Source organism: Choloepus didactylus, chromosome 6 (genome assembly GCF_015220235.1).
Source record: "Choloepus didactylus isolate mChoDid1 chromosome 6, mChoDid1.pri, whole genome shotgun sequence".
Classification (NCBI taxonomy): Eukaryota; Metazoa; Chordata; class Mammalia; order Pilosa; family Megalonychidae; genus Choloepus; species Choloepus didactylus.
Window position 1 is genome coordinate 91403310 of NC_051312.1, and position 23743 is coordinate 91427052.

General features: G+C 39.4%; 1 protein-coding gene across 6 annotated transcripts in view; it reads left to right on the plus strand.

The window, feature by feature from the left end:
- Nucleotides 1-12233, plus strand: part of ACER3 (alkaline ceramidase 3) — a 253466-nt gene extending 241233 nt beyond the window's left edge. For all 6 annotated transcript variants that reach the window (XM_037840773.1, XM_037840771.1, XM_037840772.1 and 3 more), the window contains 3 exons: nucleotides 1609-1713; nucleotides 8480-8525; nucleotides 9041-12233. In XM_037840773.1, the coding sequence (XP_037696701.1) occupies nucleotides 1609-1713; nucleotides 8480-8525; nucleotides 9041-9094 (205 nt within the window). In that variant the 3' untranslated portion in view covers nucleotides 9095-12233. The remainder of the gene's footprint in view (nucleotides 1-1608; nucleotides 1714-8479; nucleotides 8526-9040) is intronic.
- Nucleotides 12234-23743: the final 11510 nt, after the last annotated feature.

Consider the following 23743-nt stretch of genomic DNA (forward strand, 5'->3'; position numbering starts at 1 on the left):
GATTATTGTTAATTTTTTTAGGTGTGAAAGTGGTATTTTGGTTATGTTTTAAAGCAGTTTCCATCTTTTAGAGATGCATGCTGAAATATTTAGTGGCAAAATAACACAATATCTGGGATTTGCTTCAAAATAGTCCAGTTTTGGGGAGCAGCCTGTAGATAAACAAGATTGGTCATAGATGATATTGAAGCTGAGTGATGGATACATTGAGTTTTATTATACTCTTCTTTCTACTGCTGTATATGCTTGAAATTTTTCCATAATAAAATATTTAAAATGAAATTTTTTTGAAACATCTATGACATCTATAAATTTAAAAATTTATATAATTCCAGGAACATAACTACTTCTCACATCTTAGTAATCTTGTTTTTAAAAAGTAAAACTGTAGCACCATTAAAAATATTATATCTAAGTGTGCTATTGAAATCTTTAGGGAACAAAAATTTCCAGGTTTAGATTTAGATTTTAATATTGAAATATGTACAGATGTAATAAAATCTGGCATTTGCTTCAAAATAGTATGGGAGGGGAGAAGTCGATGAGAGTGTAGATGACACAAGATTGAGCATAAGTTGATCACTTTTGAGGCTGGGTAATGGGTACATTATTATTTTTTCTACTTTTGCACATGTTTGAAGTTCTCTGTATTAAAAAGTTAAATAAGAAAATGTAGACCTTAAATGTAGACCAACAAGTTAGATCTTAGTTTTCTAAGCAAGCTGTTTGAGTGGTTCTGAATCAGTCATACCCACCAAAACTCCCATTGGAGTATTTACATTGCTGAGGATGAGAACTACTAATCTAGTCTAAGAAATAAGTAGACTCTTAGAGATGGTAATTGTCTCAAAATAAATGGGCATATTTAGAAAAATAATTTGGTGTTTCACATTTTTTTCTCCTGTAATATTAAATGAGACTACTGACATGGTACACAATCAAAAGGTCTAGAGTTTGAGGCTCAGCTGTGCCTCTAGCTGAGTGACTTGGACAACTCAGTCTCTCTGAGTTTTAGGTTCCTGATCTGTAAAACAAAGCTAATAACCACCTCACAAAATCACTGAGGTGAAATGATACAAAAGTGCTTTATAGACTACATGGTGCTGTACCAAGGTGGCGGTTGTACATGGGGCATTAGGAAAGGCATGTATCCTGTTTCTTGAATGGATAGCTAACTAGACCAGTGTTTCTCAAAGTGTGTTTCAGGAAATTAGCTCCACAAGGTGTAAAGAGTTGTTACCTGAAAAAAGAGTTCTATGGATTAGTATGTTACCTGAAAAAAAAAAAACACTTTTATTTAAGGTAGAGCTTTTGTAATGCCTATTAGATTAAAGGCTTTGAAATCTCCAAGAAGATAAATAAATTATATACTGTTTCCATGTTTATTTGACCACAGAGCCCTTTCTTCATGGAACATCTGCTAGGAATACTCTTCCTCATAGCCCACTTTGGAAAACAATGCAGCAGACTATAGCAGACTTAAGGAAATTAAATATTTGCCATATTTGAGAATGACATGTTTTCAAAATGCTCCAGGACTGGCAGCATTAGTTACTATATAAATAAAAATTTAACATGGTGCTTTGTATTTTTTTCCCTTCTCCACAGGAACTTTCGAAAGAAAGTGCCACCCATCATAGGTGTCACCACACAATTTCATGCATGGTGGCATATTTTAACTGGCCTTGGCTCTTATCTTCACATCCTTTTCAGGTAGGAAGTAGAGACTTTTTTAGTCTAGTACTGGTGTGTGTGTGTCTGTGTGTGTGTGCATGTGTATTTTTTTTTCCTTTACTCTTCAAATAGGATGATATGACTATAAAGAGTTGGGGACAGAATCAGGTACTTAAGTTCTGGCTTTGCCTCTGCCACTGTGTGATCTTAAACAAGTCCCTTTTCTCTGAAGCTCAGTTTTCTCACCCTTAAAGTGAGGCAGTTGAACTGACTGACCTCTGACACACGATCCACATTCTAAACACAAAGCTCATCTCCGTTGTTAGTGCAAGTAGGATATCAACATTTCTAGTTTTTTGTTGATCAGACTATCACTCTTTCTAGAGAACAAGCTTGCTTTGTTTGTTTGTAGCAGTCAGATCCCCTGCATAAGGGATCGGGAAAGCTTGAGTATCTGAAATCCCAGTTTAATTTATCTCTTTCCCTGGAATAAATTGATGGTCGCTTCTCTTCCCCTGCTTCCCTAATAAAGTCTATTAGAGTGCAGCCATTTACAACAAAAATGGAATCAGGTCTCTCTGATCACTCCATCCAAAAATAGCCCCATATCACTCAGTCTTCCTTCACCACACCTCATTTTTCTTCAAGGCATTTATAATTAGTTATATAGTTATTTACTTCTTTACCCTCCCCAAACGGAATGTAAGTTCCTTGAGAACAGGGACTTTCTCTTATTCATTACTACCCTTCCAAATGCTCACTCAGAACAATGCCTGGCACAGACTAAGCACTCAGTATATACTGTTAATCAATTTAATGAATGAATGTGTACATATATATCTCTTTACCAGTGCATCAGGCTATGTTTAATCTCAAATTTTCTCTGTTTTCTTCTCAAGAAATGAGAAAACTGAAATATCTGTAGAAAGGGGCAGAGAATTTTCCTTTGAACCAATGTGAAAATTTACTCATGAAATTTTTAGACTACCTGTCCAAACTAACATCTGCATTTCCCCTATCTGAGATCAACCTGAATTATCTAAAATTTAACTACTTAGGAATTATATAAAAAGAGCTTCTGGGCAGCTAAATAAGAATCAAGAAATTCATGCTACAAAGAGCTCAAGGTAATTAGTCATGTAAGAGCTCTTTAAACCCTGACTGTAAGTATACTTATTTTAGTTTTTTGCAGCTTCTTACTACATTGATTATTTGGATTCTCAGCCCATAGAACATGAGAAATATCTAATTAAAAAGGAAAGGGAGATAGATAGATAGATAGATAGATTTGAAGAATGATATGGTAAAGGTAGCAAAATATTAAAATGGGATCTGGGTATGGGGGGGGTTCTGGTTTGCTAATGCTGTTGCTATGCAAAATACCAGAAATAGATTGGCTTTTATAAAGGGGATTTATTATGTTACAAGTTCACAGTTCTAAGTATCCAAACCAAGGCATCAACAAGATGATACCGTCACTGAAGAATGCCAATGGCATCCGGAATGCCTCTGTCAGCTGGAAAGCCACGTGGCTGGCCTCTGCTGGTCCTTTGTTCCCGGCTTGTATTTCAAAATTGCTTTCTCCAAAATGTCTCTGGGCTTTTGCCATAGTTCTTCTCTCTCAGCTCCTATGCATCATTGCTTCTTTCTCCCAGGGCGTTTCTCTCTGAGTGTCTCAGGGTCCTATCGTAGCTTCTCTGAGGCAAACTCTGGACTTCATCTCTTAGCTTAGCATCTCCAAACATCTCCAAGCATCAGTGTCAGCATCTATGTTGGCTCTTAGCTCTCTTAAATACTCCAGTGAACTAATCAAGACCCACCCTGAATGAGTGGGGCCACATCTCCATGGAAATAATCTAATCAAAGCTATTACCCACAGTTGGGTGAGTCACATCTCCATTGAAACACTCAATTGAAAGTTTCTACTCTAATCAAAAAGACTAATAAATCTGCCCCCACAAGATTGCATTAAAGAACATGGCTGTTGGGGGGACATAATATATCCAGACTGGCACAGGAGTTATATTGGAATTCTGTGTATGGGATTTGTTATTATTTTTTAAACTGTCCTGCAAGTTTGAAATTATTTCAAAATGAAAAGTTTTTTTTTAAAAGGGAAGGGCTATGGGAGGAAATGTTTGGAGAAACTGATAAATGACAGAAAAGGAGAAACCAAAATAACTAAAGCAAAAATTCGAAACCTTAACACCTTAACACTAAGAGGTTCAAGGGATATTACTGCATTGTAATACAACATATTAATGAATTTCTATAATAAATACTCAAGAAGAGGTATTATATTCTATTATGATATTCTGTTTTTTAAAGGCCAGGGCTTCCTACCTTCCCCTTTCCATCTTCCTTTCCTACCTTTTCCTTTCCCTTCTGGTCTAGAAACCCTCAAGGGAGCTGTGCCAGTTTGGATCTATTATGTCCCCCAGAAAAGCCATGTTCTTAAATGCAATCTTGTGGGGACAGATTTATTAGTCTTTTGATTAGGGTGTGACGTTTTGATTGAATGTTTCTATGGAGATGTGACCCACTCAACTGTGGGTGACAACTTTGGGTTATTTCCATGGAGGTGTGGACCCCACCCATTCAGGGTGGGTCTTAATTAGATCACCACAGTACTTAAGAGAAGCTGAGAGCCGATGCTGATGCTTCTACGTGCTTGTAGATGCTAAGCTAAGAGATGAAGTCCAGAGTTTGCCCCAGAGAAGCTAAGAGATGACCCCCAGATGCTTAGAGAGAACAAACAAGGATGCACAGGAGCTGAGAGAGAGAAGCTAAGAGAGACTGAAGCCCAGACATTTTGGAGAAAGCCATTTTGAAAAGAACCCTGGAGCACAGGACCAGCAGATGCCAGCCACATGCCTTCCAAGCTAACAGAGGTGTTCCAGACACCATTGGCCATTCTTTAGTTAAGGTATCTTCTTGTTGATGCCTTAGTTTGGACACTTTTATGGCCTCAGAACTGTTTGTAACCTAATAAAACCCCTTTATAAAAGCCAATCCATTTCTGGTATTTTGCGTAACAGGAGCTCTAGCAAACCAGAACAGGAACCAAAGGCAGTGGGGGGGGGGGGGGTTGCTACACAGAGGTGGCAGCATTCAATATCTAAGGATAAAGGAAGGAAAGAAAATGGGTCAGTAGTGGCAGCTTGCCAGGCTTCTGAGAAAATCTGGCAACAGATTTAAAAAATAACCAAATACCATCATCACTTCCATATTGCAAAGTTTAAGGGCTCGGTGCCCTCACAATCTGGGAAATTTGCGTTAAAAATTTTTTTTTCAGGGTTTCAGGAAATTCCCTAGATGCCTCGCTTGGCAAATGCTTCCTTTCCCATTACTTTACATTGCATAGGTGAAAACTTTTTAAAAAATTCCCAAACCAGCCTTTGCTGGCCTGAAAATCTGTAGGGATAGACTCTTCACCTTCATTTTCCTTTAGGGAATCATATAAGAACTTATGCCTTTTTTTTGTATGATGCCAGAATCTACTGGAATGCCTTTTTTTATAACAATCCGCACATTTCTAGTCTTTGTACGTCATCTGCTGCCCTTCACATGTTGCATGCATCTTCTGCAAAACCCCCCCAAATTTTCCGTTTAATTTCTTATGCTGACCCGCAATATATCGAAACCAGGATGGGGAAAGCTGCAATGTGGAAGGAGTAACTGTAGAACTAGAGCCCTAGAAATGAAAACTATAGTAGTCAAAATGTAAAAACTCAGTATATGGAACTAATAACAAATTACATGCAGTTGAAGAAAAAATTACTTAGATGCAGCAGAGACAAAAATACACTATATATTGAAGTGAGGTTAAGAGAAGTTAAAGTGAGAGGATCTAAAGTGAGAGGATCTAACATTAATTGGAGCTCCAGAAGAAAAGTAGAGAGGAAAAAAAGAAGGAATAATTCAGTTATTGTTGCACAACAGCCCCAAACTTACCAGCTTTAAACAACCATTTTATTTTGTTCATGATTTTGTGGGTCTTGAATTTGGAAGGGCTCAGCGGGCAGTCCTCACGTGGAGACTTGAATGGAGTTAATGTTCAATGCCGGCTGGGGCTGTGGTCCTCGGAAGGCTCCAAGTGGGGTGGGTGTCCAAGACGGCTCACACTCACATGGAGTGGCAGCTGAAGCTGGCTGTCACCCAGGAGCTCTGCTAGGGCTATCAAGTGAAGCACATACACATGATCCATTCAGCCTCGTTGCAGTCAGCCTTCTTACCTAGCAGCTGGCTTCCCCAGAGGGAACATCTCAAAGAGAACCAAGGCAGAAGCAGAAGGTCTTTTATGACCTGGCCTCAGAATTCATATGGTGTCACTTCTACCATATTCTGCTGATAGAAGTTACAGATTCAAAGAAAAGGGACCTAGGTCCCATCTCTCAGTGGAAGGAGTGTCAAAGAATTTGGGGCCCTACAGGGCCAAAACTTGGGTCTGAAGAGACACTGTTCAGCTGGTGTAGCTGTCTCTGAGCTCAGAGGAGAGACCCATGGGGTGAGACCCAGGCCTCTTTAGAAGGCACTGCTGCTACAGGCACAAACTGCAGCTGCCACTGTGACAAAGCATTGCTGGGATGTCATTCACAGGAACCGCATGCTGCCGGCCCCTCGGGAAAAGAAAACAAGGACCAAGTTCTTTCTTTCTCCTCCAGCTTTTCACCCTCTAATGCCCCCTCTATTGCCAGGGATCCAGCTGGCAAATGCTGAAAAGTGGTTTTATAGAGTCTCAGCTTCTGCATCAAAAACAAAATATAGAAGGGTAGATGTGGAGCCGAGATACAACAATTTAATAACTAGCATATTGGTGAGAATAAACAAGAAGAGGAAAGCATAAATACCCAGTATCAGTAGTATAAAAGAAAATGTCACTATGGATGCTACAAATATTAAAGAAGATATTTTTAACAACTTTATGCAACGGATACTTGGTTTATGTTTGAAATTTTCTATAAAAGTAAAGTTTTGATTTTGAAGCTCATCGTCTCATCTGGGCTAGACCCTTTTTATACAATACCTCCTCTAATCCAGTCCTGCGAGGCAGGTATTGTTTTACACTTAAGGAGACAAGCCCAGAGGAGTCAAGTATCTTACATGTGATCTCATAGCCAATTTAGTGTTATTGCCTGCTTTAGAGTCCAGAGTTTTCTGTCTCCAAAACTGAACTCCAATTGATGGTGAAGGAAACTGGGGCCCAGAGAGAAGTGACTTTCCCAAGGTCTCTGGACAGTTAAGTTTCTCTTTTCCAGGCAACAGAGGACAATATATTGGCTAAAGGTCAGACAGACCCTAAATGCAAATCCTGCCTCTAGCATTTACTAGTTGTGGCACCTTGAGTGAATATTTGACCTTCCTAAGACCGCTTCACATATGCAAAATTGGAATAACAGCCACCTGGTAGGATTAAGAAAGGGTTAAGAATGAAATGTGTATAAAGCTCTTGGTCCAGTGCCTGCCCACATCAGAAGTTGGGAGTGGTGGAGGTGACAGCCTGGCATGGAATCCACGGATTCTCTAACCCCAGTCCAGGACTCTTTCCTGAAAAGAAGGCAAGAGTAGCAATTTTAGAGAGAAACGTCTGAAAAACTTTCAAAGAGAGGTTGTATTTTACGGCAATAGAGTACTCTTTATAAATAAAACAATATTTAATGCTTCTCTTTACAGTTCCAGTTTTGGGTACAGTGGAGTGGCATCATAGCCAAATCAGCGTACACATGTTCAACTATACGCACATTTTTACCTTTCCTTTCTTTAGTTGAAAATACTATAAAATTATATTTTGCATATGTACTCAGGATCTATTGCCTAGTACTATACAAATACATTTAAATAATGTACTATACATGAACCTATTTATGCTATACTTTATGGAACATTTAATGAATTTTTCAAGTATAAATTTAACTATACTTCTCCTGTATGCACCAACTTCAGAATCTGATCTCAACTTCAAAGGGACTTATTTTTTTTTTAATTTTATTTTGAAATAAATTCAAAGTTACAGGAACAGTTGCAAAAACAATACAAACCCCATACACAGAACTCCAGCATTCCCTGACCCCCCTCCCCCGATACCCCGATCCACTAACTTTAACATGTTGTCACACCTCTATTTCTTTCCCTCCCTCCCTCCCTTCCTATCTATCATCCATCATCTATTGCTCTGTCTTCTGAACATATGAGAGCAAGCTGCACACATCCTTGAACAAACACCATAATTCACATATACAATTCCCATGAACAAGAACATTCTTTTATGCAATCCCATTAAGCGCAGCTAAGAAGTACAAGAGATTCAACAATGATACAGAGCTTACATTCTATATTTCCTTTTTCTTCTCTCTCAACTGTGTCAAAGGGACTTATTTTAAAGGATACTGTATTACCTTCCCAATTAACTCATACCTGTTGTAATCCTCATATAGCTGATATACTCATTTCCAAAATATTATAAGAATCTTCTATTTGAATCCTTACCACCATATATCTTCAAAGATGGAATGGCTAATCATGGTATGAATCAGATCATGCATTAATGGAAAACTCCCTACTAAATTACAGGCATCCTGAGGTCACAGTCTATGAATTGATCATTTCAGTGTCTTCCTAAGCCTCTTGCCAAGTGTTCCACACAGAGTAGGTGCTCAGAAAAAATGCTTGCTGAAGGAACAAAGGATACACCAATGTTGGTTTTCCTTTGCAGATACTGAGCTACTATGGTTAAATTTGTCAGTAACCAGTTTGCATGGATTAAAAATTAATCTGAACAGCTTTTCTCCCTCCCCTTTTCTTTCAGTTTATACACAAGAACACTTTACCTGAGATACAGGCCAAAAGTAAAGGTAAGCCTATTTCCTAGTGCATGTGTGGGGAGGGGCAGTAAAGGGTTGCTGGAAGGATGGGATGGAGATGGGAGAAGAGGGAGGGAGGAGAGTGGAGAGAGAGCACAGGCTTTGGAGCCAGAAGGCATTGAAACTTAAGACTTTCACTTACTTGTTACTTGGCTTGGGCAAGTCTCTTCTCTTTAAGCCTCAGCTTCCTCAACAATAAAATGGAGCTGTTATTAACTACAAGGCAGTGTTGTTTTAAGGATTAGAGATGATTTAAGTGCCCAGCTCCATACTTGACAATGTAGATGCTTAACATTTAAATACATTAAATAAAAATACTTTCTGAGATTTTGTGCAAGTCTGGAAGGAATATGGGTTGTTTAGTTTTTACCTACCTGCTGTGCTCAGGCGATTAATTCTAAGACAATCACTAGTAAACCCATCAAGCACTATAGTCATAGCCCCATGGGTTCCTTCTCATTCTTTTTCAGGGATAACATGGAATGATTTATCTTGTTTCCAAACAGTTTATCCTCGGAATCTGGCCAGTGATCCTGCTTGAGCCTCTCAGGAAACACTAAGGAATTATTCCACCAAGAAAACCAAAATCCACCTACCATAGGCCTGGCAGAATGAATAAGGAAATCCTTAAAGATCTAAATGTCCAAATACATCATGACCGTTGCAGCAAAGGAATGACTTTTTAATTAATACTGCCAGCCACACAGAGAATGAGGAATGGGGCCTGTTCGGTGTTAAATGCATGTTTGTCTTTCATTCCTCCTCTTCTTCCTTAAGATGTTTAAAAAGAAACAGATATGATGTTTATGTATATACTCAAATTCTGGAAAAATTGGGCTTTTCTTACAGGTTAACAGTTCATGCTGGTCATAGGAAATTAACCTTTTTTTTTCTTTTTGACAAGGATTGCATGTGAATTATAACCTTTCATCTATGATTTGAAATGAACATCTGATTAAATTATGAAAATAGTCATCTAAGGACTAGCAAAACCCCATATCCAGATGGTCAGCTGTGAACCAGCACTTAGCTGCGTCAGCTTTGATTTACATTTTTGTCATTTTAACCTCATGAATGATTTTCCAAGGTTAAAAAAGAGCTAACTGTGGGATTCTGGATTCCCTGTCAGCCTCTGTGCTAGTTGGCGTGTCATAAACAAGCTGTCGTAACTATCAAAAATTGTGTGTGTGCTGCCTCAGCATCCATCTTACTCTGGCTAAACCACTGACCTCAACGCTGATCTTTGGCCTAGTTAAGGAACAGCTTTCCAGCCCTGAGGCATAAACTCCCTCAGAGCCCAAACCCACATCTGGGGCCACCCATACCACCCACACACCTCACCCAAAACCCACAGCTGGTCCCAAGCAATAAGCTAACCATCCCCATTGCCCTGAGATCCCCGGTCCCTTTTCCTTTTCACACAGAGTTACTTTAACCTGTCCTTGACTCCCACAGGAAATCTGCTAATCTCCATTCCTGGGCCACAATAAAGGCACAAGCCCCCAGGTTCCTCTTGCTCTGCCCATGTGCTCACCTGCTGGTTGAACCACCTGAGCCGCTAGTGCTTCCCATAGAACCCCCATAGTACCTGTCTCTCTCTGGGACCTGTGAGTAACAAATCACCTTTTCTCATGCATTATAATGACCTTATTCTCCCATTGTATCATGCCTGACCTCCACCCAAACCCAAATTAAAAATCCAGCATAACTAATTTAAAATGCAAGCTCTGACCTGCTACTGGATTCTATACTTGTCACATCCCAGGGTTTGCAGTGGACCCTGGGTCCATCTTGAAATCTTCGGAAGGTCCATGAGGAAACCTATAATATGTTGTACATTCCGCCAGTTAAAAATGGTTACTCTGTTTCCTTTGATCTTTGCAGATGTTTACATTTGGTTTTATAGCTGGACAAACACAATTAGATGTCTAGCCTATCCATACTCCATTCTCCTAGCATACTTTATCAGTAAATATCAAAATACTCTGACTTTTTAAATTATGCAACATTTTCCAGTTCTTGGGAGAGGCAATGGTATGACTCAGGAAAGTCTGTCAGGTTAACTAGAGCTACAATGATCTTATTTACATAAAGCTTAATGAAAATATCTGCTCCTTTCATTTTTTGAGGGAAAAAACTATAAAGGTTTAGGACAGTTCTCTCCAACTAACTTGTAGCTTAAAGAACCCCCAAAACTTGAAGTGCCAAGAAAAGGCAGTCAAATCTCACTATAGGGTAGCTAGCCCTAATTTGGGTTTGAATAGGTATAACAAATTGAATCATTTTTCAAAAACATAACACCTGCCTGGATTAAAAGCCTAATTTAACCCCTTTGCTTGTAGGTTGCCATATTTGTAGCTCTGTACCATTTCACATTTTTTCAGCTTTTCTCCTACTGTATTATAAACTCTAGATCATTTTACTTACATGGTGAGATTACCCCAGATGAAATCCTGAGCTATAGCTTCAAAATGAAAACCTTTTTGTTACTATGCAAAAGTGGCAAAACACTTCTGTCATTTTTCCAGTAGCCAATAAATAACCTCAGTACAGAATAAAACCAAAACAAATTTTGTTTTTTCTTCTCTAGTTTTAGCCCTCTAGTGCCCAAGCACTATTTTCCTTCCCTTCATGTGCAAACATGCCATTAGGCAGAAACTTCCCATTTTGCTCACCTATTTTTGTGATCCTCCAGCAGAGAAAAACACTTTCCAAAACAAATCCATGAGAACTTCGGTTGTGGAGCTCAGAGTCTTAAGAAGGTATAAAACCAAAGAGCTCCAAAAACACGCACAGCCCACAACTGTACTTTCTTTTGCCACAAGAGCTTGACTCCTGGCTACATTTCACCTGCAGTGACACAGGGTCTCAGCCAGTATAAAGTTTTTAATGAGTTCATGTGTTTCACACCATTCTCTTTTTAATGCTTTTCACTCAAGATATACTTCTGCATAGAGTCAATATAGGATCAAAGGCACATTAAAGTTATGGAGGGTGCATCCTGATACTGCATATAGAACAGGGTGTTGAATGAGCAATACAGCCACCACCAGCAGTGATCGTTTGTTAAACAAAGTTATTGGAGAGGCATCTGCACTGCTGGGTAACTTCTTCAAAGACCATTGTTTCTGTTGTGAAAATAGGATGAAAGCTCAGCATCAAACATTTTAGAAGTGTTAAGGAGAAAACAGAGATTCAATTCTCTGACTTTAATTTTCCAAGTCAGCTTGTGCTTCACACATGGCTCTCTTTTTAGCAACATAAGTGTCACACTCAAGACTTTGTATCTGGGCCATATCAAGTATTATGGAAATCATTACTGACCTTCTGGATAAGGCAAAATCATCTTTATTTCAATGGCTTTTTTTTTTCTTTTTAGGATTCTGGGTGAACATCACAGGGTTGGATTCCTCCCTGGTTCCCTACCCTTTGTTTTCTTAGAAAACTTTCTGTGTAACTACAGCATACAAAAAACATGTTTCCTGCCAAGCAAATATTGTTTGTTTATCACCTGATGTGAAAGGTGCTCATCAGTGTGCCTTACGTAGCAAATTATATTTTAGAAAACATTAATACTTTGTGAAGGCGCAAAAGAAGCAGTTTGCTTGCACATTTTAAAACTCATTCCTATGTTGCCATTTTCACTCCAGAAAATTGAGAGCAATTTGACTTAAAAAAAAAAAAAAAAAAAAGGAAAAACTAACTGAAGGTGGTTGTGGTTGTATTAATCTGACTGGTCACACTCCCCGCCCCTTCCCCAGCTTGGTGCAGTCATGAAACTTCCCCACCATGTTAAATGCTCTTTTTATCCTTATGATGTTAATAAATTGATGATTAACAGGAGAAACAAGCGTTTTTTGAATAATCTACCACTGAGAACTCCAAATGGTGGTGTTCGGTTTAGCAGAAGGAAATAAATATTATAGTTTAATTATAATGTAAAATTTTCAGAAGGACTATTACTCTGGGTTTTCCTTACACTAAGAGGGTTTTTCTTATACCAGGGAGAGGAGGTATGAGCCAAGAAAATTTAAAAACCAAAAACTTCTGGTCCACAATGCATGCAAATCCTTAAAAATGCTATCCCCCAAATTAAGTCCTCCTATAATGCCAGCAACCTTCATAATTTAGCCAATGCAGCTAAAAGTGTCTAAGAATTCTGTTTAAGTTTTTCATGAGTCCTGTGACTCATATGACTCTTGGGGGAAAAAAATGATCTGCTAAATGGGGTGGATTTAGCTCCTAACTTCACATTTACATGACAGAAGAAATGTTTTGGACCTTTGCTTTATGACGTGCTACTGGCTACTCACTCATGTAAAACTGATGTTTCCAAGAGAACCAGTTACTGTTGGAATTTGCAACTGTGTGGCTATTTGCAGATCTACCTCTGTCTTAACATTTTGCATCATAACAGTGCCATAATATAACTTGTTTGATCAGTGTGTCTTGTTTTTCAGTGTCTAAAATGACAGTGCATTCACTATGCTGTAACCATTTGGAAATAATGAGTCTGGTTAAAAGCAGTTAAACTCCTTTATGGAAGGAACTGTAAAATGAAAAAAGCAATTGTCATGACCATCTGACTGGAAAATTTCAATGATACATTTTAAACTACTGCAGTTTCTTTAAGAATAAGGAAAATTCACCCACCCACCCCTTTAGTTTAATGTCTTAACTGTAGTTGCTACATGAGGGGAAGTTGCCACTATTACTGAAGTCTGCATGAGTATAAACCTAGAAATTCTGGCATTTCTCCAAAACTGCCAGCCCAGTCAACTTCATGTACCCAGATATGGATACTACTTCTCTTGAAATTCAAACTGAAGTTAAAACTCTGGTCTCGGACTATAAACTTGGGCCTTGGATATGAGACCTTGTCATAGGAATGCCTATGAAAAGGGTAGGGATAGCAATTTCGTCAAACCACAGTCCTTTCTCTGATAGGCAGTCAGAGCAGCTGAGGAGAGGAAGGATCACTAAAGAATTTAAGCAGTATTGTTACCTACAGAATCTCTGCTGTTTTAGATGCATATTTGGCCATTTGGAATAAAAGCTAAGCAGTACTGAAAATATCTAGCATTGCTTCACAAGGCCTTCGTGTATCATTAAATACAGCCAATTATTACATGCTTTTGATTGGCAGCTACTGTAGAAAATGACTGATCACAAGAACATTCCTTACTATAAACCTCTACAACCTAACTTGAGAAATTTGATTACAGGCCTGTAAATGACCTAAAAGTTGCCCACTCAGTTTAACTCCACAGCTCTCAATCTCACAGCCAACCACAGGTCCCACTTTGCTCCACTGACAGTTCCTTTTCAACCCTTACTAGCAAGACATGCTTCATTGCTTTAAAGAGCACAAAGTTGAAACTTGAACCGGATTTAGTCATTGATAATTTAAATATTCACAAAATTGTCACAAAGCTTCTAGTTTCTGACACTTTTCTGGCAATGTCGGATCTGCAGTTCACCACTTAAATCAAGTTTGCAGAAGTGACTATAAGATTGGCAGCAGAGGCACATTTATTAGAGAAATCTGTAAGCACAGAAATGAGATTCCCTACAAATATTCATTCTGAGATCATCTGCACCTACAACTAAATGATAAAAATATGTTATGATATCAAATGGCTCCGGCCCAGCAGTTGGCAAACTATGGCCCACAGGCCAAATCCAGCCTGCAGGTGTACATTCTGAATTTAAATGTTTTACATTTTAAAACATTCTTTAAAAAAACGAAAACAGAAGAATATGTGACAGAGATTATACGTAGCCTGCAAAGCCTAAAATATTTACTCTCTGGCTCTTTACAGAGCGTGCACCTCCCCTGCTCCAGATCATCAGCAAGCGAACGCCATAATGTGAGGCCAGCAATTCCCAGCTGTACTTCTCTGCAGCATTTTTCCTTCCTTGTGTATTTGTCAGGATGAAAATATTGTATTTACTTAAGACAGTCTCTCACTTTTTTCAATGAATGCAATAATAGGCTTTCTGTTTAAATATTTACACTAATTATTTTTCACAACAGTTTTACTAGATTGACAACAGCCTGCTGCAAAGTGCCTAAACCTTTAAAAAAAAAATGACTGTGAACAAGGACGATTTTGTTTTCATTACAAAGGGAATTCCATCCTATACCGTAAAATTCAAAAATGCCAGCTACCTTCAGCTTTTGAGCTGACTTCCAGAAAGTTAAGATCCGCTGTATTTCCTTTTGACCAGTTTTTCTTCATGCCATATAAACGTGATGTGTGCTAGTTGTCTGAGAACTAATAAGCTGCTGTAGTCATGCACACACTGTTTTACCTCTTCTAAGAAGGAAAAGTTCAAAGTCCTTTCCACGATTAATCCTGGTTTCTCTGTGGCCTTTCTTTTTAGAACTAAATTATTTCATACCATGAATAAGTGAGTATATTTTAAAAAATAGGAACTATTATCAATTTCCATTTGATGTACTGATCAGGCATTGTTTGATGTCAAGTATTTCCATATCTGAGTCATTTGTTGATGTCACCAACAGATAAACTGTTCAAGTTAATATAAAATTTCCTAGTTTCATATTTGGTGCAAGATGAGTTTGCTCTAGTAACAATTATTTAATAAACATATAGACTGTACTGAATCTCTGTGGATTTAACCATTTTCATTTGATTGCTTATCTGCTTACTCACTTTTTCCATTTGATTTGCCAATGCCACAATAATTTTTCCAGAAAATAGTAAAATAATGTATTTTTATCTAACCTGCTATATATCAGCATTAATTACCTCTCTGTAATAAGTATTAAATGATTCTGTTTCAAATAAGATTTCTGGTACTGTTCATCGCTGGTTTATGTTGAATATACCCATACATTTATATAAAGGCAAGGCCACCATGTATAATTGTGCAGTTTATGCACCGCACGGAGGCACCCAGTTAGGGGAGGGGGGTAAGTAGGGGCTGAAATCCAGCCTGCCAAAATACGTGCCTTTGTAGGGTTGCAGTTCAGAGGGCATGCCTTTTTCCAATATCCGTAAGAGAGCAGCAGTGATACTGTTCATGGGAAAGATACTCAGTGACTATGCTGACACTTTGGGGTTCATAAGAGCAGGAGTCTGCCTTCATTAGCCAGGGCTCTGTATTGCAGTACTTCTCTACTTCAAGCCTGGGTGGGTTACGAGGGTAAAAGTTAATAACTTTACAGGTAAACATTTATGATCTATAAACACACAGCATTCTCAGCTTGAGAAGCTCTAGACTAAATACAGGAAATTTCCAACTTCCCATAAGGAAGGTGGACAGATAAAAGAAAAATCTTACTGCATAAGCCACGTGTATTTATGGTTTCTGTCCTTCACAATGATCAAAGTGCCATCTATAAAATGTAAAACATGAAAATTTCCTGTAATTACCTAGTTTGCCAAACAAACCACAGCCTTTCAAATATTAGCGTTCTTAGCCAAGCATGTTGGAATGAGTAGTTTCGATCATTGCTGACCATATGGTAGATCCTTCAACTGATCCAGCCTTTGTGTATCAGGGAGGGACAGCCATCCCTAGATCAACAGATGGTGCATGTAAACCAGGAACTCTTGTCTGACAGAAAAGACAAATGACTTTGTTGAGCAATTCAGGATGTGCTTTGTGAAAGGAAGGGCTGAGAAGTTCAGATTGCTTAATTCCACTTCTGAATAGTATACACCTTTCTGAAGCCACCCTGCCACACACACACTCCCTACATACAGGCATCAATCACTTGATTTAGCAACTTTTCATTGAGCTTACTCTGGGCTCAGCACCAGCATGGTCTGGAGTTGCCTTTTCAGCTCATTTTTTCCTGCTTCAGCCCTGGACTGGGATGCAGAATAGGTCTGCCCTGGTGAGAGAGACAGCAGGACCTGTCTCACTTGGTAAGGTGGCCTAGTCCTAAAATTGGGCTTGATTCCTAAAGGAAAGAGGATTCATTTCTCAATTCTGCCCATGTGGGGTCCATATGGCACTATGCCATCCGTTCAACAAACTTGGGAGTGCTATGTCCGTGTTCAATGGGAGAATATAGTGGAGAGCAAGACAGACGCCTGCCCTGATGGCGCTTACAGTCGAGTGTCTAGCAAATGAGGGTGCTGGTTATATTTGGTGTGAGTGTCATGGAGGAAGGTACTGAGAGCTGTGGGATGGTACCCTGGGAGGCTAGAGCAGGGAAGATGTCCCTGAAGATGAGCTATGCCAAAACTGAAGGATGAGAGGAACTAGGAAAGGAAGAGGACGGTTACAGCACAAAGCAAGAAGTGTCTCACACAAGGCCTTGAAAGTCATGTTATGAATTTGAACTTGGAAAGCTTTTGAAATGACGAAGAATGGAGTAAAGGGGACTAGTGTGGATGTAGGGATATGATACAGAAATTAGAATGAGGATGTAGTAGTCCATGTGAGAAATGTGGATAGACAGAAAATCAAATACATCAGAGATATACTGGAAAAAGATTGGAGTGAGTTATCATAGAGTTAGTTTGGGATACATTGAGTTTAAGGTCCGTTTGAGGCATCTTGGTGGAGAGCTTAAGGATAGTAAGAAATGTAGGTCAGGAGCTCATCTGAGTGATCTGGGCTGAAGATATTAAAGTGAGAATCATGGGTGCACATGGTAATTGAAACTGTGGGAGTAGATGAAATTATGGACAAAAAGAAGCTGGCCTCAAACTGAGTCCTGGAAACCAAACCATTTAAGGATGAGGTGGAAGAGTTTTGAAGGACGGGGTACCTCTGACCATGCAGAATCACCAGTCACTTGGAAAGGAAGCCCGAGGTGAAGGCCTGAGTTCCAGCTCCTTGGATCCATGGGTGCCAGCAGCTGAGCTGGGTACCACTGTGGCTCTTGGCAGAGCTTCCTCCACGTGGTAGGAGGGGTAGAGGGCAGGAACCCTAACAAGGTACTGTTACATACACTAACTCTGAAGACCTGAGTTAGTGTGAGAATGAGATTAAGTTTAGCTTTCACACAGGATAGGTGTGCCTGGTGGGGTGGGGCAGTTCAGGAATTGGCAGGTTAAAAAGACAAACTGTAGTCCATGGTCGGTCCCCCTGTTTATCTGCCCACTATCTACTATCCTTGCAAGGTGGAGACTCGGGGATAGAGGTTTCCAAAATAGCCTTATAACTTGTTACCAAACTAGCCCAGACTGGCTCTAAAGAGCCTGGGCATAACAATTATAGTCAGAGGTGGAAATTTGTTCCAACAATTTCAAATGTTGCAAATTCGCACAGGGAAACCTACTTCAAATGTTTCCAATTTGCCAGCCTGCATGTTTCAAATTTGCGTGGGCTAGTTTGGCTTGTCGAATAGAATGTAACCTCTGAAGCATCCAGCCACTGGAGAAACGGGAGGGACTTGCGAGTTAGGTACAGGGAATAAATTCTGCTGGGTCTATTGTTCTGGGCGCCAACCCCCACATCTTGGGCACCCGTTCTTGCAAGATCGTGAATAAATTCTTTTCTTCTCCACAATTGGGTGAGCATTTATTCCTTTTAGGAATAGTGCTTGTTTCTCACAGTTAGGATCCTGGACCTCCTCTGAGAAGCTGTGTGATTATGGCGGGGTGGGGCAGTATCCCTTCACTTTAAATATTGCATTTTATATCTGTAAAGTGTAGGGCTGTCTTAAGGGTTTAATGCCCCATGGTGTGTGTGACTTTAATTAACATGGGTTTTCTGAATAACATCCTTTCTGCACAATTGACGGAGCAGAGAGCTCTAGGACTCACTCCTTCCTCCAAAACAGCTAGGAAACAGGCAGGAACTGTCTGAAACAACTGTTCTGGGGTTCCAGAAGCCAGAATATCACTATACAGCATCCAGGGAAGAGTGAGACGAAGAGGCTGAGAAACTGCCATAAAAGTCTGTGAGGAGCTCACTCTGCAGTGGCTGTCAGTGCCCATCCCACTCTCCCCACAGGCCACCTTGAGGTCTAACTCCTGGCTAGCTGATGCAGACAGAAAGGGACATAAAAATCCTCTTCCCCACAAACACAGGCAGGACACAGCCAAGCATCTGATCACAGATTTTGATTAGCAAATTTGGATCTCTGGGTCCCAGTCCTGAGCTATTACTTCAACCCCCTCTGCAGATGGGGAGTTGGGGAGGTGGAGGTGGTAGAGGTTTAAAGACACAGTGCCTTTTTAGGGCTGCAAGGAAGAGTTTGCCAAAGGGCACGATCTGCTGGGCAGGCCAGGAAAGCATAGCTTCAGCCCATCTGCACCCCTTTCATGGGTCTCTGGTCCTGTTTTGGCTGGGAATATTAATTTGGGAAAATCCTTTCCAGGGTGACACTCCTCCCAGAATTTGCCCTCCAGGCAAAAGCAGCTACAGGCAACAAAAGGACTGTAAAACACAGACACACACACACACACACAACTACAGAGGCAAAACAAAACAAACTGAACAAATCAAGATTTCTGGAGAGGAGAGGAAGGGCAAAATGGCAGAATGGCAGCATAGAGAGGAGTGGAATTTAGTCAGTCCCCTGTAACAACTAATAATAAACAACAAGGAACAACTAGTAAATAATTTGGAGTAACTTAGAGGACAGTTGTGACTGTCCACATCAATACCAACCTGGATTGGCAGGAATACCTGAGATCGCAGCATAGAATCTGTAAGTAAAAGCTGTAGAACCATGCCAAGAGCCACTTCCCCCATGGGAGGCTGAGCTGCAAAACCTCGCTGTGGTAGAAACTAGTAGCACTCTCCAAGCAAGTGAATATAGCTCAGCTGAGCTCCAACTGGAGTTTTAATTAACAAATGCAGACTGTTGAATACAAGCTACAAACCCCCAACAAGCAGACAGAGGCTTTTAGTGACAACTGACCTTAAAGAGCCAGAGTACTCATCTGTCCTGGGAGTGGGAGCCCAGAAGACCAGGTGTTACCTCTGGCCTATGAGTGAAAATGGGGAGCCATGTACTGGCTCCAAAAGGGGGTTTTCTGTCCCTTTTTCTCTCTCTCAACCCAAGGGGCTGAGAAGAGAGAGTCAGAGCCATTTTCAGTTCACAGTGCTCTGATCCAGACAAGGGTGAAGAAACAGAGAGAGACTATTCAAATGCAGACGATAACTCCCTAGGGGCTGTATCTTCCCTAAGAGTAAGGAGGTGGGGCCCAGCTTTCCCTTCAGAACCTGACCTCAGAGCCTGGGGCAAAACAGCCAAAACAGAAACTAAGGAGGCCACACCCCCTTACACCAGTCGGGAGTGACAGGCTGACACATGCCACCTGCTGGGCAGGTTAGGAAAAGCACAGTGGCTAGAAACCTCACAGGAAAGCCTGTCATTCTTCTAAGATACACCCTGAATATAACACCATTCTGAGACCTGAATCCATTCTGGTCTGGGAAAATCTGATTGGGGTAACCAAGGAACCAGATGCCTAAACAACAGAAAACTACAGTCTACACTAGGAAAAACAAAGATATGGCCCACTCAAAGGAAGAAACTTATACCTCAATCAAGATACAGTTGAGATATTGTTTCACTTTAATGAAACGATCTATTAAACATTTTCAAAGAAATATGCTAAATCAAATCAAGAACCAAATAAACAAGTTCAGGGAAGAAATAACAAAAGAGATGAAGGCAATAAAGAAAACACTAGGCAAATATAAGGTAGAAATCACAAGTTTGAAAAAACAACTGGAAGAATCTATGGAAATGAAAGGCACAACACAAGAGATGAAAAACACAATGGAGACATACAACAGCAGATCTCAAGAGGCAGAAGTAGACACTCAGGAACTGGAGAACAAGACACCTGAAATGCTACACACAAAAGAACAGATAGGGAAGAGAATGGAAAAATATGAGCAACATCTCAGGGAATTAAATGACAACATGAAGCACATGAATGTAGGTGTCATGGGTGTCCCAGAAGAAAAACAGAAGGGAAAAGGGGCAGAAGCAATAATAGAGGAAATAATCAATGGAAACTTCCCATCTCTTATGAAAGACATAAAATTTCAGATCCAAGAAACGCAGCGTACCCCAAACAGAATAGATTTGAATAGACCTACGCCAAGACACTTAATAATCAGATTAGCAAACATCAAGCACAGGGAGGGAATCCTGAGGGCAGCAGGAGAGGAGCGATCCATCACATGCAAGGGAGGCTTGATAAGACTGTGTGTGGATTTATCAGCAGGAACCATGAAGGCAAGAAGGAAGTGGGGTGACATATTTAAGATACTAAAAGAGAAAACCCGCCAACCAAGAATCCTATATCCAGCAAAACTGTCCTTCAAATATGAGGGAGAGCTTAAAATATTCTCTGACAGACAATGAGAGAGTTTGTGAAAAAGATACCTGCTCTACAGGAAATACTAAAGGGAGCACTACAGACAGATAAGGAAAGACAGGAGTGAGAGGTTTGGAAAACAATTTGGGTGATGGTAGCATAACAATGTTAAGTACATTGAACAAAGATGACTGTGAGTATGGTTGAAAGAGGAAGGTCAGGAGCATGTGGGACACCAGAAGGAAAGAGGAAAGATAAAGACTAGGACTGCATAACTCAGTGAAACCTAGAGTGCTCAACAATTGTGATGAAATGTACAAATATGTCTTTACATGAGGGAGAACAAATCAATGTCAACCTTGCAAGGTGTTAAAAAGAGGGTGGTATTGGGGAAAAATACAATCAATGCAAACTATAGACTATAGTTAACAGAAACGTGTTATGCTTCCTTTAATGTAACAGAGGCAATATACCAAAGTTAAATGCCCATAAGAAGGGGATATAAGGGAGGGGTATGGGACTCCTGGCATTGGTGATGATGCTGTCTGACTCTTTTATTCTACTCTAGTTTAATTCTCTCTTTCCTTTTGTTGCTTTTTAGCTGTCATTTTTTCTTTCTTTCTTTTGCTTTTTCTTTTGTCTCTCTACCTTCTTTAACTCTTCCTCCATCTTTGTGGAAGAAATGGAGATGTCCTTATATAGATAGCGGTGATGGTGCTGAATACATAAATATGTGATTATACAGGGAACCATTGATTATTAACTTAGAACAGAAAGTATGGTGGGTGAACAAAACCATCTTAAAAAAAAAAACAGGTTAATAAAGAAACCTTGAGGGCACTACATTGAGTGAAAAAGAGACACATAAGGATAAATATTGCATGGTCTCACTGATACAAATTAATTATAATATGTAAACACATAGACATGAAACATAAGTTAATAGGATATAGAACAAGGCTAAAGAATGGGGAGCAGTTGCTTATTATGAGCAGAATGTTCATCTAGGTTGAACCTAAGCATTTGGAAGTGGACAGAGGTGATGGTAGCAAGTTATTGTGAGAATAACTAACAGTGCTGAATGGTGTGTGAAGGTGGTGGAAAGGGGAAACTTAAGAGTCACGTATGTCACCAGAAGGAAAGTTGAAGGTTAAAAGATGGGAATTTAAAAACAGTGAATCTTGTGGTGGGCAATGTCCATGATTAACTGTACAAATATTAGAAATCTCTTTCATGAAATAGAACAAATGCACGACACTATAACTAGAAGCTAATAATAGAAGGGTATCGGGAAAATATACCTATTGCCAACTATGTACTACAGTTAACAGCATTTTAACATTCTTTCATCAACAGTAACAAATGTTCTATATCAATACCATGAGTCAATAATGGAGAAGGGGTGGTTAGGGGTAGAGGAGGAATTAAGTTTTCTTTTTTGTCTTTATTTCTTTTCTGGAGTAATGAAAATGTTCTAAAAATTGGGAAAAAAATAATTGTGGTGATGGATGCACAGTTGTATGACGCTACCATGGGCAACTGATTGTGCACTTTGGATCTTTGGATAATTGTATGTTATGTGAGCAATCTCAATAAAATAAAATTAAAAAAAAAGATTCCTGGAGAAGGAACAGGGGAAAGGAGGCTTTTTTCTGGGGATGAAACAAATGCATGAATAATGCAATCTTAAAAACTGTACCACATATCAAGGGAAAGAATCAGAAGAAGAGCTGAAAAAATCTCATCTGTTAAACAAGGGCAATTCTAAATGTCTAAAATAACTTGAACCAAGTGTCAAAGAGGAGCCTTAACACAAAGCCAATCAATTATAAAACCCTAGGCAAGACAAAGAAACTGACTTTCAAGATAATCAGATGCCTAGACATCAGCAAAAAATTACAAACCATATTAATAAACAGGAATATATGGCCCAGTCAAAGGAACAAATTAAAACTTTGAGGGAGACACAGATTTTGGAACAACTAAGCCAAGATGTTCAAACAAATCTCCTAAATCAATTCAAAGAGAGGGAGGAAAATATGCATAAAGAGATAAAGGATATTAATAAGACACTGGGTGAGCAAAAATAAGAATTTGAAAGTATAGAAAGAAACATAACAGAATTCATGGGAATGAAAGGCACAACAGAAGAGATCAAAATGCACTAGAGGCATACACTAGCAGAATTGAACGGGTGGAAGAAACAATCAGCAAACTAGAAGATAAGACAATTAAAATATTGCAGACAGAAAATGAGATAGAGAAAAGAATGGGAGAAATTGAGCAGGATCTCAGGGATTTGAATGACAGCACAAAGTGCACAAACATACATGTCTTGAGTGTCCCAGAAGGAGAAAAGGGAAAAGAGGCAGAAACAATATTTGAAGAAATAATGGCCCAAAATTTCCCAACTCTTATAAAAGACATAAATATACTTGTACAAGAAGTGCAAAGGACTCCAAACACAATAAATCCTAGCAGACCTACTCCAATTCATATACTAATAAGAATGTCAAATGCTAAAGACAGAATTCTGAAAGCAGCAAGAGAAAAGCAATTCATCACATACAAGGGAACCACAATTAAGACTAAGTCCCAATTTCTCATCAGAAACCAGGGAGGCAAGAAGGTCTGATATATTTAAGGTACTGAAAGAGGCAACTAAGAATTCTTTATCCAGCAAAACCGTCCTTCAAAAATGAGAGTTTAAAATATTCACAAATAAACAGAGATTGACAGAGTTCAACAAGAGACCTGCCCTACAAGAAAAACTAAAGAGAGTTATGCAAGCTGAAAGGAAAAGACAGGAGAGAAAGGCTTGGCTTAGGGTGTAGAAATGAAGACTTTCAATAAGGGTAACTAAAAGAGTAAAAACAGAGACAAAATTATATGACACATAAAAACCAAATGATAAAATGGTTGAAGTAAGTACTGTATGTA